This window comes from Leptidea sinapis, chromosome 26 (assembly GCF_905404315.1).
Source record: "Leptidea sinapis chromosome 26, ilLepSina1.1, whole genome shotgun sequence".
In the NCBI taxonomy this organism is placed as follows: Eukaryota; Metazoa; Arthropoda; class Insecta; order Lepidoptera; family Pieridae; genus Leptidea; species Leptidea sinapis.
This window is the reverse complement of record NC_066290.1, coordinates 10,344,996-10,361,156: the sequence shown is the minus strand read 5'-3', so window position 1 is coordinate 10,361,156 and position 16,161 is coordinate 10,344,996. Positions and strand designations below refer to the sequence as shown.

At 34.3% G+C, this 16,161-nt stretch overlaps 1 protein-coding gene across 3 annotated transcripts in view; it reads left to right on the top strand.

Moving 5' to 3' along the window:
* The window catches only part of LOC126972461 (rab11 family-interacting protein 4A), a 131,064-nt gene that overhangs the window by 55,642 nt on the left and 59,261 nt on the right, over positions 1-16,161 (top strand). For 2 of the 3 annotated variants that reach the window (XM_050819248.1, XM_050819246.1), the window contains exons 4-5: positions 4,395-4,478; positions 5,539-5,583. In XM_050819248.1, the coding sequence (XP_050675205.1) occupies positions 4,395-4,478; positions 5,539-5,583 (129 nt within the window). Of the gene's footprint in view, positions 1-4,394; positions 4,479-5,538; positions 5,584-15,337; positions 15,467-16,161 lie in introns of those variants that run through there. The other variant, XM_050819250.1, reaches the window with a different exon arrangement.

Below are 16,161 nucleotides of genomic sequence, written 5' to 3'. Positions count from 1 at the left end.
TAGACTAATTCATTTTGTATTGAAAAATTCATTTAAACTATACTCGGTAATGTTTATGGTGTGAGTATGTACTCGGTACGGTCCGGACTGTAAAAATAATAATTTTGTGCGATGGACAATGCGACATACCATCGAATATGGTCCGCTACCAAAGCGCGTCAGATGGTTCGGCCGTACCAAATCCAATCATGAGCTTAGGCTATTATGCTCTACTCTAATAACCTAAACACATGGTCAAATTTGGTACGGCCCGACCATCGGACGGTCCGGTGGCGCCTCGCACTAATTGGATCGTACTGGGTACTGTCTGACTGTACATATCATCGAGCTACCAGGAGGTCTACTCGCAAAATCAACAACGATACATTAGGAACTGTACTATTACACTCCGAATATATCGCACGGCACACCTACCCTAGTCCCTTCTCTAACAAATGTTCGAATTCCTTATCGTTTATCATAACCATAGACTAATATTTTGATGTTTATAATTTGAGTGAATGAATTATGTGCAAACCTAAAAACACTAAATAATATATTTACTATGTCGCTGTTAAGTGTCAAAAGTCAAAACATAGGCGCGTTAATTCAATTTGTTTTAGATTAGCGTTGTAATGTAATTTTCTGCATCACAGATCTGTAACAACAATCATTTTAACTTTTATGTGCACAAGAATTATTATAGTTAATAGAAATACAACATACAATTTGCACATTAAAAGATTGGTAAGATTTCCTATTAAGATATCTTTCTACAGAAATTAAACTCATCACAACATTTATATAAAATGAAAACTATGAATGCAACTGTTTTCATTCTCATGTGATCATTTGTTTGCCTTTACTTTGATTAATCACTATGCAAATTTAAAGTCAGTTTATGTTACGGCAACTAAGAAAGTACGATATGCGTCTAAACTAAAGCTTACACCAAAACACTCAAGATATTGACTCCACAATCAAACTAAAAGCACAACTACAACTTGAAACGATAATCTCAGCGACAGCCTAGAAGGTGTCGTTGAGATTGTCTTAAAAGTGACGTTTGATTATTTGTCAAATTTGAATATTCGTCACTGATATTTACAACTGAGAGTAGGTTTGCAACTGGTTAGGACCGATAATATCGAATAATTATGTATTCGTTCAACCATTGTTTCGACATTGAATACGAGGTAAATAAGAGTAGGATTCGACATGAGTATTGCCACGATATACTTATCGAATATCGATTTTAGTAGGCCTCCAGACCGCGTCGAATGGTTCGTCCGTACCAAATCCGATCATGTGTTTAGGCTATAACGGTCCTAACTCTTGAATCATATTTTAATGTCTAAGTACGTACTGCTATTGTTTAAATTTTAATGTACTTTGTGTACTGAGGCGATCGATTTTGCGTGCATGTTTTTTTATAGTATATATAATATATTCCGCGAGTTTATGTACTTCGCGTGTCAAAAAGAGGACAAAAGAGAGCAATGCTGTTCCTTTGACGCTTTTATTTTATTTTTTACTAGCTGACCCGACAGACGTTGTTCTGTTCATAATAAAAAAAACGTTGAATTTCGTAAAATCCGTTCTTAGCTGACCTCTGTTCGGTGAAAAGAATATTCCTACCAAATTTCAAGTCTTTAGCTCTAATGGTTCCAGTGATATCGTGATGAGTGACTATATACGTGGAAATCTCTTTTATATAAGTACTAGCTGACCCGGCAAACGTTGTTTCGCCATGTAAAGTATAATTCACTTGATAGTTTTATAAATAATAGCCTATGTGTTATTCTGGTGTGTAAGCTATATTATTGTAAAGTTTCATCAAAATCCATTCAGTAGTTTTTGCGTTAAAGAAGTACAAACATACATCCAGACATACAAACTTTCACATTTATAATATTAATAGCATATAGATTATGATTTATAATACATTGCCGGTTTTAATAATAAGCAATACCGACTATTGATGTACTGAAAACGTCAACTAATGATGAGGTGAGTGGCTAAACGTTAGGCTCAATGCACTGGCATTTTTATTGACGTCACAGTAGGTACAAAAAAGGGCACACTTGGTTTTCATACAGACGGAGGGTTTTGCGTTATTTACTTGGATCTATGTCTGTGACGTCACGTATACGTAAAGTCTCGGGAAAGAAAACTTAAAAAACAAGAAAATCAAGTATTGGTTTGGTCTAGAATACGAAGAAAGTTCCAGTTTTAGGTTTCAATGAACTACGTCGGCCTCTGTCGTATTCAGGTCATCTGAATAATACAGTAAAATGATTTACGGCCACGAAGGTTATTCTACTTATAATTAACTTTTAAGGCTTGAATTGACTTTGAATACTTAAAATTTAGTCTAGTTAAAACCGGTTTTCTCTAAATTACTATAAATAGCAGATTTAAAAAGAAATTTTATGAGTATTATTTATTACGTATAGTATAGTTGTTGTTTAGATAATACTTAATTCGTGTTTTTTTTTTATTTTAAACAGAACAACATCTGTCAGGTCAGCTAGTATGTTATAAAGATAATATATGGCATTATTAGTGAGAATCCAGAAACTTACAGTAGCACTTTAGTATATCGATGTACTTCGTCGACAGAATCCAATATAAATATAGTAAATATCGTGAAAACTTTATTGTATACATGAGAAAGTTGGATGTAAATAAAATGGCGGCCAACGATCTCATAAAACAGCGATATAACTACACACGTTTTCTTTGTTGAAGGTTCAGTATTGCATTATTTTATGACAGGATGGTGGCGAAATTATAGCTTTTTTACTCGAACAGATTTTACACAATTTAGTTAAAATTGTTTATCATATAAAATTTTACTACATGTTTAAGCGGCGGGTTTTTTAATCTACTTTCAGTTCGGAACGTTGCCTCAGTGACCTACAATTACTTATACGAAATTTGGATTAATAAAATTTATAACACTACTCTAGCAAGAACGCCGTGCGTCAATTTCGCAACATAAAAACCATTCTTACAATACATCTTAAATGTGGATCCTATAGTATTATAGATACCTACAATATGAAAATTTATATATATGTATATTATTTACATATACATTCGTCGTTTTGAATATAAATGGTCTATCCTTTGGATCATCACTCATCAGTCATCACCAAGAAGAAGAAAAACCAAGAACCAATTTTGTTCCCATTCGTCATATCACCACTCTTCGACAACATTCTCCTTAAAGCTTCTCTTTGTATTTTTATCATCACCATCATTATCTCAGCCGGAAGACGTCCAGATGTCCGTTGCTAGACAAAGGCCTCCCCCAAAGATCTATTGCTGCGATCTTGACCAGATCGTCGGTCCATATTTTGGAGGGCCTATTAACACTAAGTCTTCCGAAACGTGGTCGCCTTTAGGACTACTTACTTTTAGGACTTTACAGCCCTAACGGCATGTAGCATGAGCTATGTACCCTGCCCACTGCCACTTCAGTTTCGCAGCCATCTAGGCTATCTCGGTGACTTTCGCCCTCTTATAGATCTCCTCATTTCTCCGAGCATTGTCCTCTGATCAACCATTAGCTTCCTCATAAAAATAAATTGTATTTGTATACGTACTGGGAAATCTGAGCAAGTAAAACAACAGAAGCAAAGTTCTCAATTAGAACCACATTTTAGCGCTCTACTAGGTATATGTCTGATCGCACATGGAGTATTGCTCTGACCTGTGGATTTTTGCATCACAGAACCTCAGTAAAACACAAATTAGCTGGGACCGCGGGAGACCTAGTACCTGGTCTGTAGACACCTCAATGCTGCCTCATTGTTTGTATTCTATCGCATGTTTCACGGGATGTCTTCCAAGGAACTATGTGACCCTGCCTCTCAACTCCACCTTCCCACTTACCACCTGGATGTGTGGCGTTGTACTACAGTGCGGTTTCACAGAACTTTTTTCCTGACTTAATATTGGCGTCTTCGGCTTACAAGAAAAACATTGATTACTTCGAAAAATCCCTTAAACCATTAAAAAGGCAGGCTTTCCTGTGGTTCATCTGGTGTAGACTAATAAATCTTAGCAGAATTAACACTTAAGATAATTCATACCATTTAGATTAAAATTTCCACAAATAATGACTCCTAATTCAACAAAATTCTTTACGAAAACAATTTTCTTATGTTCTATTTTCGTAAAGTAATAATTTAATCATAATTGTGTATAAGTTACCCTGTGAAGTATTGCTGCTGTTTCTGTCCAGTGATTACCAGCGATTGTTATCGTATCAGCTGCTCATATTTTTTTAGCCTACTAATTTTCCTCTTCGATCTCAGCCCGGCAAACTTCATTACCTATAATCTTTTATCTTTAAATACCTTCGTATATTTATACTGTCCACTAAATTATCTCTATTTTGTCCCCAGATTAGAGAATGGATCCAGGAGTCCAGGAAACAATCTCAACCGACATTCTTGGACAAGGACAAGTCTTAGACGAACACCTCCAAGGTAAGTCTTGTCTATATAACAAAAAATTTCAAAGGTGTCCATTTTTTTTTAAGAGAAGAGAATGCAAAAAGTATAAACAACTATACTTTTACTATTTTCATTATACCAGTGTTATACGCATAGACTTAGACAGAGAGAAACCATTTCTAATTCATCAAGATAGAAAAAGAAAGGGAATCTATTGTTACTGTAACTAATTTTGATAAATAAGTCATAAACAGTCAGCCACGCTTGGAATTTTGTATATTAGTTACTAAATAACGCACACATTGCCAAATCAAAATTGATCGCGCTTTATCGGGATAAGCTAGTTATATATTCTAAGCACTGACCTCTACTATATACCACTGGACTGGCGGCTGTCAAAGTGCTTTTGTGCCTGTTTGATATTCGCCATTTTGGCGCTGTTGGCCATGTAGCGAGAGTCTGTGATACTAAAACTAGTGATGACACCTCAGCATACATCGACATGTAAAACGACATGGTGGGAAACTATTTACAAAAAAAATGTGTACTTTATTACGTTGATTGTTAAAGTATAAATAACACAGAAAACGAACGAAATTAATTCAAAATGTAAAAATACTTCAGAGTATTGTACGTTCGTTCGCAGCCATTTGTATTATACGTCTAAATTAGTTCTCTGGACGCTCACGAGTGGCGCTTCAAATAGGCACAAAACATTTGCTGTCAAACATATGGAACAGCCTACGTCCCTTTCTATCTTTATATTAATATATGTTAACTTTAGTCTTTACACTTTTTTCATTTCGGTATACGTGTTTTTATTTCGTTTTATGATTACTTTTTTGCTATTGGGCTAATTTAGATGGTGCATGGTTTTTAACTTTAGTTTATCGTAGGAAGGGGTAGTGTTATTGAACACAATTTTATAATTTACTTGCAAATTTTTCACATTTTATACTTTTAAATTCATCTTGAGTGGTGTTGGTGCACTGGTAATAATAGATTTATATGCACAGTGCTTTCAATTTTATGTTTTGTTTTTCTATTTTCGTGTGCTCTTTTTGTTTATTTTGTGTTTTTTCTTTCTTTTTAGCCATCAAGAAAATTTGCCGCATCGACGATGGGGGTCAATGCGACAGTAAGCTTATTTTTGTTTTATTTTAATATAGTTTTTATGTTACACTTATTTTTAATATCTATTATATGTTTTGGTACGTATTCTAACTCTCATTCTCAGCTCTGGACTTAAACATTATGCCTAACAATAACAAAAGTATCATAATAATTAAGGTTGAAAATTTTTAGTTGTATCTTCTGCTACTAAGGGATAATATTATGTATACGCTTAGGATTTGGTTGGCCCATTTACTGACTGCAGAGCAATAATGGCATAAAAAGCCAAAATCACTTATTAAACGTCAAAAACTACCACCCATTCAAAATAGACTCAGACCTAGAAACACAGGCGTAAGAATCTCAGCGTTTTTTTTTTAAATAAAATATAGATTACAATTTAATATCGTACAATAAACATATACTTATAATTAAAGAGCTCCTGAGTCCGCTTCATTCCCAGTTTGTGGTATCATTAAGAAAATCATTTATGCTATAATAAAATATGTTTTTTAACAATTCTTTTAAATTTTGTAACACATTTGTTTTGTACATTTTCTGGGATCTGGGATCATATTGTAGAAGCATATACATCGCCCAATAAAAGCCTTACTAACTCGACTTAACCATCATCAAACGACCTTCGAATATCAATCACAAACATCCCTAAATTAAACGGTCGAGTTAACAATTCCGCGTCCTCTTGTCAAATGTTTGATTCTTTGATCATAGATATATTAGTTCATATCAATTCCGCACCAGAAAGGGTGGCGCTACTAGATACAATATAGAATTTGATAATCTCAGCGCTGAATCCGCTTTCGAAACGCGAAATGGTCTTCTCGAATGCGTCTACAGTCTACAGGTATGTGATTGCCACAATAGGTCGTGAGTATTTTCAATAGCCATAACACGACTTTTGCGGTGTGTATGAATTCACAGTGACCACAAATCGTTGTGAGTTTATATGTCAGCACGAGTGCTGCCGACAATTGCTCACTTTTACTTGCAATTAGTATTCCATTAATGTTGCCAATTTCTCAGTATTCATTGTAATACACTTACTTACTCTGTGGTAAAAATGGCGAAAATCTTGTGGTATTGTGCCAAGTAAAGTGTTTATTTCAAAACTTTCCAATTTTCAATACATTTCATATATGAAAATTTTTGTAAAATGATTTTTTTTTGTAATTTTGACTCTCAATCACGCGATACAGCTAAATTACGGATTACGTCTTGTATACGAAACTTGTGGCCGGGCAGGTAGAGTATAATATAATATCCTACTGTGTTGGAGGCCCAACTATTATATTTCTTCGAAATTTCGAAAAAGCGGGTGAAACTGCTATATGTCAAAGGCATCAAACTCAAAGTAATATTATGAAGTACTAGCGGACCTGACAAACGTTGTTTTGCCATATAAATTATTTTTAGTGTACGCCGTTTTCCGGCTTAGGTACTTTTTAATCCAGCTATACCACGAAAAAGTATTTTCTTTTTTCGAGTTAGTAAAAGATACCGCAAAAAAAGAATGCGGGGAGAGTTTCTTGCGCCGCTTCTTCTCTCTCTGAGTGCGATTTGTTTCCGAAGCGGTAGTAGTATCTATATTAGAAATTACATCAAAACTAATTCTTAAGGTATCAATTTTGAGAAAATAAATGCCCTTTATGCCTTTTATAGCCTATGATAGAAAAAATGTGACTTTGTGTTGGTAACAGAATTATGAAAATCGGTTCTGTTGATCTAGAGATTATAATATATTTGTAGTCAATATTTCAATCTTTTTATATTATTCTTCTATTCGGGACGGAGACAAATCCAACAAATAAAATATCACAGTAATGTATGGAAATTTAAAGAAAGTATTTATATGATGACCTCACTAATAGGTATTATAAACGCTATAGTTTGTAATGATAGACAGGTACGGATGTATGAATGTGATGATATAGGTAAAAATAAAAAAAATATACTGCAATATACTCCTATAAACTATGTTTAACGATTTTTTTCGGTAAGCATAAACATGTGGTCAGCAAAACAGAGCTGGCCGTGCGAAAAACATGGTGTGCCCAAATGTCTGCCTGCTACCTTTAAGGTTTGATTGACGAAATAATTGATTAAAATCGGTTTTAACCGGTTATAACCGTTCAATTTACAAACCGGTTCCAAGTCTTGGATGATTCCATAGACTGGCTGTGCGACTAAACGCGCTGTCAACATGGCGGAGTTAAAACGTTTTTATTTTTTATTATAATGATAGATAGTGGGGGTGTTACACTGCTCAAGTACCGGTACCTAGGTGTATATAGCATCAAATCCCTAAACAGATAAGTAGATCAATTTTTCGTCGGCAACCGAAGCCTGTCAAGTTTAAGCCTACTTATAACTACTGCCCTCGAGCATCACATATTATTTACACTTACACTTGGAGTATTTAACGAAGATGAGATTCGATTTATTTTTATTCTATTCGTTAGACGAAGACTAGACTCTCTCTTGTTGTGGGTGAGTTTGTTTAATAAAGAATTCCCATAAGCAGTGTTGGTGGTGCAAAGGTTAAGACTGATGCCTCTCATACAGGGAGCGACCGATCGTTCCCCGATACGTACCAATATATTTTCGAATTGACATTTACATTTATTAGGGTTTCGTAGCCAAATGGCAAAAAACGGAACCCATATAGATTTGTCATGTCTGTCTGTCTGTCCGTCCGTATGTCACAGCCACTTTTTCCATAACTATTAGAACTATAACTTATGAAACTTGGTAAGTAGGTGTATTCTGTGAATCGCATAAAGATTTTTACACAAAAATTGGAAAAGATACAATACATTTTGGGAGTTTCCCATACTAAGAACTGAAACACAACTTTTTTTTTCAACAAAAAAAAATATATAATGTACATTACCATGCAAACTTCCACCGAAAATTGGTTTGAACGAGATCTAGTATGTAGTTTTTTTTAATACGTATAAATGATGAGAGCTCATTTTCACTGTATGATTTTTCCATTTAAATAATTTAATATCATTTTCCTTTCTATATAAATTTTATATTATGTTACTTGCTGCTACGGAACCCTTCATGAGCGAGTCCGACTGGCACTTGGATGCTATTTTATATACCTGTGACTATAAGAAACTTAAATGGCGCTGGACGGAACACACCCTTCGGGGTATAGACAAATGGAGCAAATATATCACAGACTGGTACCCCAGAAACATAAAAAAGAAACGGGAAGGAAAAAGGAAGGGGGGTGAGAATACAGGAGATGGTCAGACGAACTAAGAACGATGGCAGGCAAGATATGGTCTAGGATAGCTAAGGACAGAAAAGAGTGGAAGAAGTTGGAAGAGGCTTTTGTCAATAGACAACCTGATAGTGATAGATACTTACTTAAGGATGGTATGTATATATATATGTAAATTCTACAATCTGAATAAAAGCTCAAATGGCGACCACGTACCGGAAGACCCAGTGTTGGTAGGTCCCCCACAAGATGGACCGACGATCTGGTCAAAATCGCCGGAATAGTTTGGATGAAGACAGCGCAGGCAAATATCGGTATTTGGCGGAGGCCTTTGTCTGAACTTTTGGCCTTTCTCCGGCTGAAATAATGATGATGTCCACTTATTGGAAGAAATCTCGTGAAGAAACACACCTGTGATTAAATTTACAGGTTTTTTTGTGATAGCCGAACTACAGATAAAAATAGAGCCCTATTGACTCTTTTTTTTTAAAATAAGGGACGAGACGAGTAGTACGTTCAGCTGATGGTAATTGATACGCCAAAAATTCCGAGCGGTAATTTCACTAGCTACCGCGCCCTTCAGACCTATACACAGTAATGTTTACATATTACTGCTTCACGGCAGAAATAGGCGCCGTTGTGGTGCCCGTAATCTAGCCAGTATCGTGTCCAAAGGAGCCTCCCACTGGTAGACTGACTGGTGACTCAAAATAAGAGCACAGTAGACATCGAGATGGGAAAAAAAGCGCGTTAAACCAATTCCTACGATGACACCAATCGATCATAAATCTGCATTAATTTTCCAACTCATTATTCATATTTGAATGGAAACATCGTGAGTAAACCTGGATTCAGTCCTGCGAATAAATTCATAAGCTTCCCACAAGCTTCGCACTATATATATTACTATAAACCAAACATGATTGTGCAACCGTCACTATCGGTACAAGAAATGGACATATATATATACACTGGCCTGCAAAAGTAAGTATCACACTTTTCAAATTAATTTTTTTTCTTAACTATAGAAGGTAGAGATTTAAGATTAAAAACGTTTTGTTGCAAATTTTATAGGCTTTAATTCTTAGAAACTAAAATTATACAATAGTAACATTTTTAACTTAAAAAAGATAAAACAATGAAAATAGACATTTTTAGTTTTGTGTAAAAAAATTCAACTAAAATGTATTACATGTTATTTAATTTTTAGTAACTGGTATTGCCTCCTCGAGCTCTGATTACAGCTTCGAGCCGGTTTGGTATACTGAACACTAGGTTTCGGAGCCGATGTTGGGGAATATTCTCCCATTCTTCTATCAGGGCCTGCTTTAGTGCCCTGAGGGTAGTAGGTGGTGGTCTGCGATTTCTGACTAGCCTCCCAAGCTCATCCCAGGCGTGTTCAATCGGGTTGAGATCAGGACTTTTTGATGGCCAAGCCATCACGCTGATACCGACCTCCTGAATGTACTCTTGTACGATATGAGCCGTGTGTGGCCGGGCATTATCATGCATCAGCATCGATCCATCACCCATATTTGCTAAATACGGCCCTGCATACTCATTGAGAATCTCTTGAGCATATCTTTGCCCAGTGAGGGTGCCATTTTCTATGGCTACTAGCTCTGTGCGACCTTCTGGAGATATGCCAGCCCATACATCATGTACACTGCCTCCACCGTATTGGACTCTTTCTGAGATGCAGGCTTGAAGGTATCGCTCACCAGGTCGCCTGTAAACACTTCGCCTTCCATCAGAAGTGTAAAGAGAGACTCATCTGCAAACAAAATTTTTGACCATTCTTCTTCATCCCACTGCATGTGTTCACGGGCGTATCGCAGTCTCGCTACTCGATGCTGTCTCTCGAGTTTTGGGCCACTCGCTGGTCTTCGGGGTTTCAAATTTGCTTAGCATAAATTTTTAAAACAAGAACCATCGATCTTGAAAAAAATTTAAAACAGAAAGAAAAATGTGAATGGTAAAATTGTAATTCGGAAACGTCCACTTTGAAAAAGGAATGGTTTTGTTTTTGAAGTTTTTTTTCAGCCAATTCTTAAAAGAAGGTTACCGACTATAAAGTTTTTATGTACAAAATTAAATTCTCTTTGGAGTCCTTTTTATTTCGAAAGTATATCTTGTGAACTTAAAACGTTATCCCAATTTTAAAAGTGTGATACTTACTTTTGAAGGCCAGTGTATATATGTCTTGTTTGGTGTAAAATAATTTGTGTAGTATATTAAAAATATTAAATCATAATTTTTGGAGATATCGAGTATGTTATTATCAAAAAAATAAGTTTTAAATTTATGAAACAGAAGATATTGCGCATTTTAAATGTATTCATGAACACTGCCAAGTACAGTGTTTTTTTTTCTGAAACTGAGAACATAAACAATCAAAAATAGGCCATATCATAAAACTTAGAACAACAAAAATAAATTCGAAACTACGAATATTACTAATATAGAAAAAAGTCTCATTTAACCTTCGGCTTCTTAATCACAATAACAAAATATTTCTTGCATTGTATTTTACAATTATGCCATTATTCGAAATATGCGGTGGCACGATAGTTAATGTGTGTCTGTGCAATAAACACAAAAGGTTTTTTACTCAACCTTAAGAAATCAGTTAACTGAATGAGTAAAAAAATAAATGGTGACAATCAATGAATATACGGACGGATTAATTAATTTTAATAATAAATTTAATAATTAATCTTAATAATAAAAATTAATCGAAGAGTTTGAGCAAATAATTGAAATTTTGATGTTCTCTTTCCATCACGTAAGCTCTTGCCAATTTCCCCCTCTTATGTAACAAAAATTTCAACTTTGATATATATCCGACGGGTAACCAGTGGGAGGCTCCTTTGGGATGCCGGCTAGATTATGGGTACTACAACGGCGCCTATTTCTGCCATGAAGCAGTAATGTGCGAACATGACTGTGCTTCGGTCTGAAGGGCGCCGTAATTAGTTAAATTACTGGGCAAATGAGACTTAACATCTTATGTCTCAGGGTGACGATAGATAGCAATTGTAGTGCCGCTCAGAATTTTTGGGTATTCAAGAATCCTGAGCGGCACTGCATTGTAATGAGCAGGACGTATCAAATACCATCAGCTGAACGTCCTGCTCGTCTCGTCCGTTATTTTCATAAAAAAAAAACAAAGTTATAAATATTTATCACATAAACAACTGATTCATCTTTTCCCCCATAATGTATTGCTGTAACGCAATCATGCCCCAGTTACCGAGTTACTATTAATTAAAATAATTAACGGTTTATCGCTTTTATGAATGGGCGGTACAAACTAAGCAGGAAATACCTTTTCACACTAACGTTAATGCGAATGTTATTTCTTCTTCAGAGGAACAAGCAACGTTATCGTTAAAAGTATTTACCGAATAGAAGACGTCATGCGTCGTAAGCCGAGCTCAATAGAATAAATCGTTCTTCAGCGATATAATATTCAGTAGTTTATTTTTTAGTAATATTTTCTATAATAATATGACGATGCCGAGAGGAGAGAAAAGGGGGGGAGGGGTGAAATGCAATTGATAATATCCAGTCTTAAACCGGTGTCAAATACATTCCATTAGTATTTCCATAAGATATTTACTGTTTAAGCAGTGAGAAAAGATAGAAATTACATTGCCAATTATTACCATACATACCCAAACATATAAATACATATTAATATCATGAGCTCGGAAACAAATATAAAAGGCATTATATAAATACACACGTAATCAACAAAGACATATTTTTTTGCTTTGCATACGGGTCACCTGAAGTTTAGTGATCACCGCCGCCCACATTCTCTTGCAACACCAGAGGAATCACAAGAGCTTTGCTCGCCCTTTAGAAATGGCCCTTATAACTACTTTATCTTTCTAAAACTAATAATACTTAAAAATCCATACAGTTAATAACAAATGGTAACCGAAATACTCATCAAATTGATTCATGCAATCAAAATATTTACACGTTTCGCGGTAAGTTCTGTACGAATATAACGAATGAGTCTTTATATTTATAAACACCTGCATTCCTTCTGTGTCCGTAGATGTTTGTGTCTAATTATATTATAGCAAACATGCTTTTACAAGTTCGAAATACTCCAAAGCATAACAAATAAATACAGAATAATTGATGTTCTAAAGAAAAAAGGACATAATATTTTCGTAATATACAATTACGTATATCAAATCATTTTTCTCGTTGATCTGTCATTGTAAGTAAAAATTATATAATTGCATGCAGATAATTCCCGCTATAACGCGGTACAGTGTGTGTGGTTGCTCGTTATAGGAAAACGCGTTTTTACGACCTCGTAATTCATAATAGTAATAATAATTCATAACAAGTATTTCTAATTGTTTGCCTAGTTTTACTATTTTATTGTGGTTTCTAAAACACAAATTTAATAGATTAATTTTATTTTGTCATAAAACAATTGACATACGCGTAGCTAATTATGTACTGTATAAATTATTATAAATTTCACAGTACAGAAATATGAATGTGATAAGTCCCCGCGTTATATGGCGCAATGCTGGTGTTATACGGGACGTATTGACCTCGCGTAATATGAAACCACGTTGTAGGGAAAATTACTTTATACTTCGCAAATTTGTTAATCATTATCAAAATATTATTATGTAATGTGAACTTACGATGTAATTATCGCGCGAGATTTATGTAATTCAGCTAGTATACTAATATTATTATAAAGCTAAGGAGCTTTTTATTTCTTTAAATTTATCGAAACCCGACCGGGAGATGGTTTTAATAAATTGTTTTTGACTATGATAGCTATAATCATGAGGAATACCTAATAATAATCTTTTTGAAAACCTATTTGCCCAGTGTTTAGTGAAACTGCCTACTGGGCTAAAGGACCAAAAATTTATATGATGAATATAGATGTTTTTTTCCGACCTTTATGTATTTTTATATTGTTTAATATCATTATTAAAAATATCGTTGTCTGGCAACCTATAGCACTGTCTATGGCCACGGACGAGTAAAATAAGAAGGACTCCGTGTCACCTTACATAACAGTGAGGCACCAAAACAAGCCGGTAAACGTATAGCCACACGCGTACACTTACACTAATACAAGCCGATCGGGCGCCATTATGAGATTTTCCATCGTCTGGGACAGATCAGTTTGCGTCGCAATAAAATATTTTCAAAATGCCGTCATGCGTTGCGAAAAAGTGTAAAAATAATATAAAAGTATTTGTGGATATATGATTATTTAAGGGAGAAAAAATTGTGTATCTGGTTGGACCCCGTAACCGCACACAGACTAGCATAAAGGTGCTTCACTTGCTAATATCACGGCGCGGAGTCCGTTTTTTACTAATCCGTGTCTATCGCTAGTTTAGTGCAAAGTAATTTGTATAAAAGAAATAAAATCTATGTATCTATAATTCAGCCCTAACTATTTCTTTTTGACATCGTTCTCATAAAGACGGCCCCGAGTAACATTATCGAGACGCACTGGCGTAATTGCTTGTGGCACATAATACAAAGTTGTACAAAAATATCCATAGATCATTTCAATCATATTTCATAATAATTCATTGTTTTGCTTTTTTTGATTTTTTTTTTGTATGTGCTAGGGTGCTTCTAAAAGTAGGTACTAAAAACGGCTTTATAATATAATATAGCACTCAAACAGAAGTCTAGTCTAGGTTCAAATTCGATAACAATAAGGAAACAAATTTAAGCAGTTTGACGCAATATATTCAATTTCCAAAATGTAGTTACAATGGGTTATTTTTAAAGGAGGAAATTGCCGAGAACGAATCCCTGATTTTTGAGTTTTTATTTCCATTTTTTAATCGGAGCTTCAGTCGTCTTTATCGCATTAATGATGGTCTCTTCCGCTTTAGTAAGAGGGTATATATACCCAGTTATAGATTTCTTAAATCTGAAAAAGCCTCAATTAATGTTACCTATTAATTTGAAGTAATAATAATATAAATAAAGCTAATTCTCAAACATTTCCTGACAAAAATGTACTATCAGATACTCGGGTAAAACCGCAGGGCACATAAAGTAATTAATACAATATATTTTATTGTAATGGTATTTTATTAAAAAGTGCGTACACCTTCCTTAAAGGCGGGAACGCTCCTGTGATTTTTCTCGTGTTGCAAGATAATGTAGGCGGCGGTGATCACTTCACATCAGGTGACCCGTACACTAGTTTGTCCTCCTTTTCCATAAAAAAATTAATTATCAATCAACGATACTCCGATACTGGTTGGTTTGTTGAATAAGCGAGCGTTTAATGGTGTTTAAAGTGTAGTTTGAATGTCCATCGTCATAATTATTATTCTAGCATTACACTGACTAGTGAATACTTTGATGCGTAATTCGTCAAGCCGTCAGATGGTAAACATCAGTAACAGTAGGTATTCAGTATTTCATTCACGTTTGTGTTGTGTGGAAGTGTGCGCATTGTTTTTTTTAAATTTCTATAGAGAGGCTAAAGTATTTTGATACAGCCATTGTTTATTACATTATTGTGATGTTATTGTGATACAAAGCAAGAAGGTTTGTTAGGATACAGGTTTTATTATTTCGTAAAGCTGGAGTCAAATAGTTTTCACATGCATTACAGAAAGCGACCTTATAGGTAATTAATTAATTTCATACTTTTATGTTTGTTTTTTTTTATGATAATTTCTTTTATTTATAAGTATGTATTGGTATAATAATTTTATATCACTCTTAACATACTAATTCCATTTTGAAAAGCTTAACTAGTGTTTTATACCAGATAGGTACAGACATTTTATTTTACTAAAATGTACCTGTGTATTTTTTCTACTGATATCTTATGTATTTATGTAAAATATTGAGGTAAGTATATAAAAATATACTTACCTAGGTACTATATTTTTTAATTTAAACGTATATATTAATGCTTTAGTTAATATTTGTGAGACTGGAATATTATTATTATATACAAAAATTTAAGAACTAAAATAATTATAAGTCAGCCACAACCTCACTACCCGTTTTTTTAAAATAATAAAAATTCCGTTTGTAAAATAATAAGTAATTCCATATTTCAAATTCATTCCTTCAGCTTAGGTATTTGACTCGCATTTAAAACAGAAAGTTTACGTAGGTAAATAGTATTATGATGTCAATCTGAATAAAAAAATTAAAATGAAATACCAAATCTCATTTAAGTAAAAAGGAATGAAAAATCTATAAGTTTTGTCAATTTATAAAAGCAATAGAATGAACGTAAAATTATCAAGAATTAATTTATTTAATTATTGCTTCGATTTGTGATATACCTAGGAAGGTAGTGAAATTATA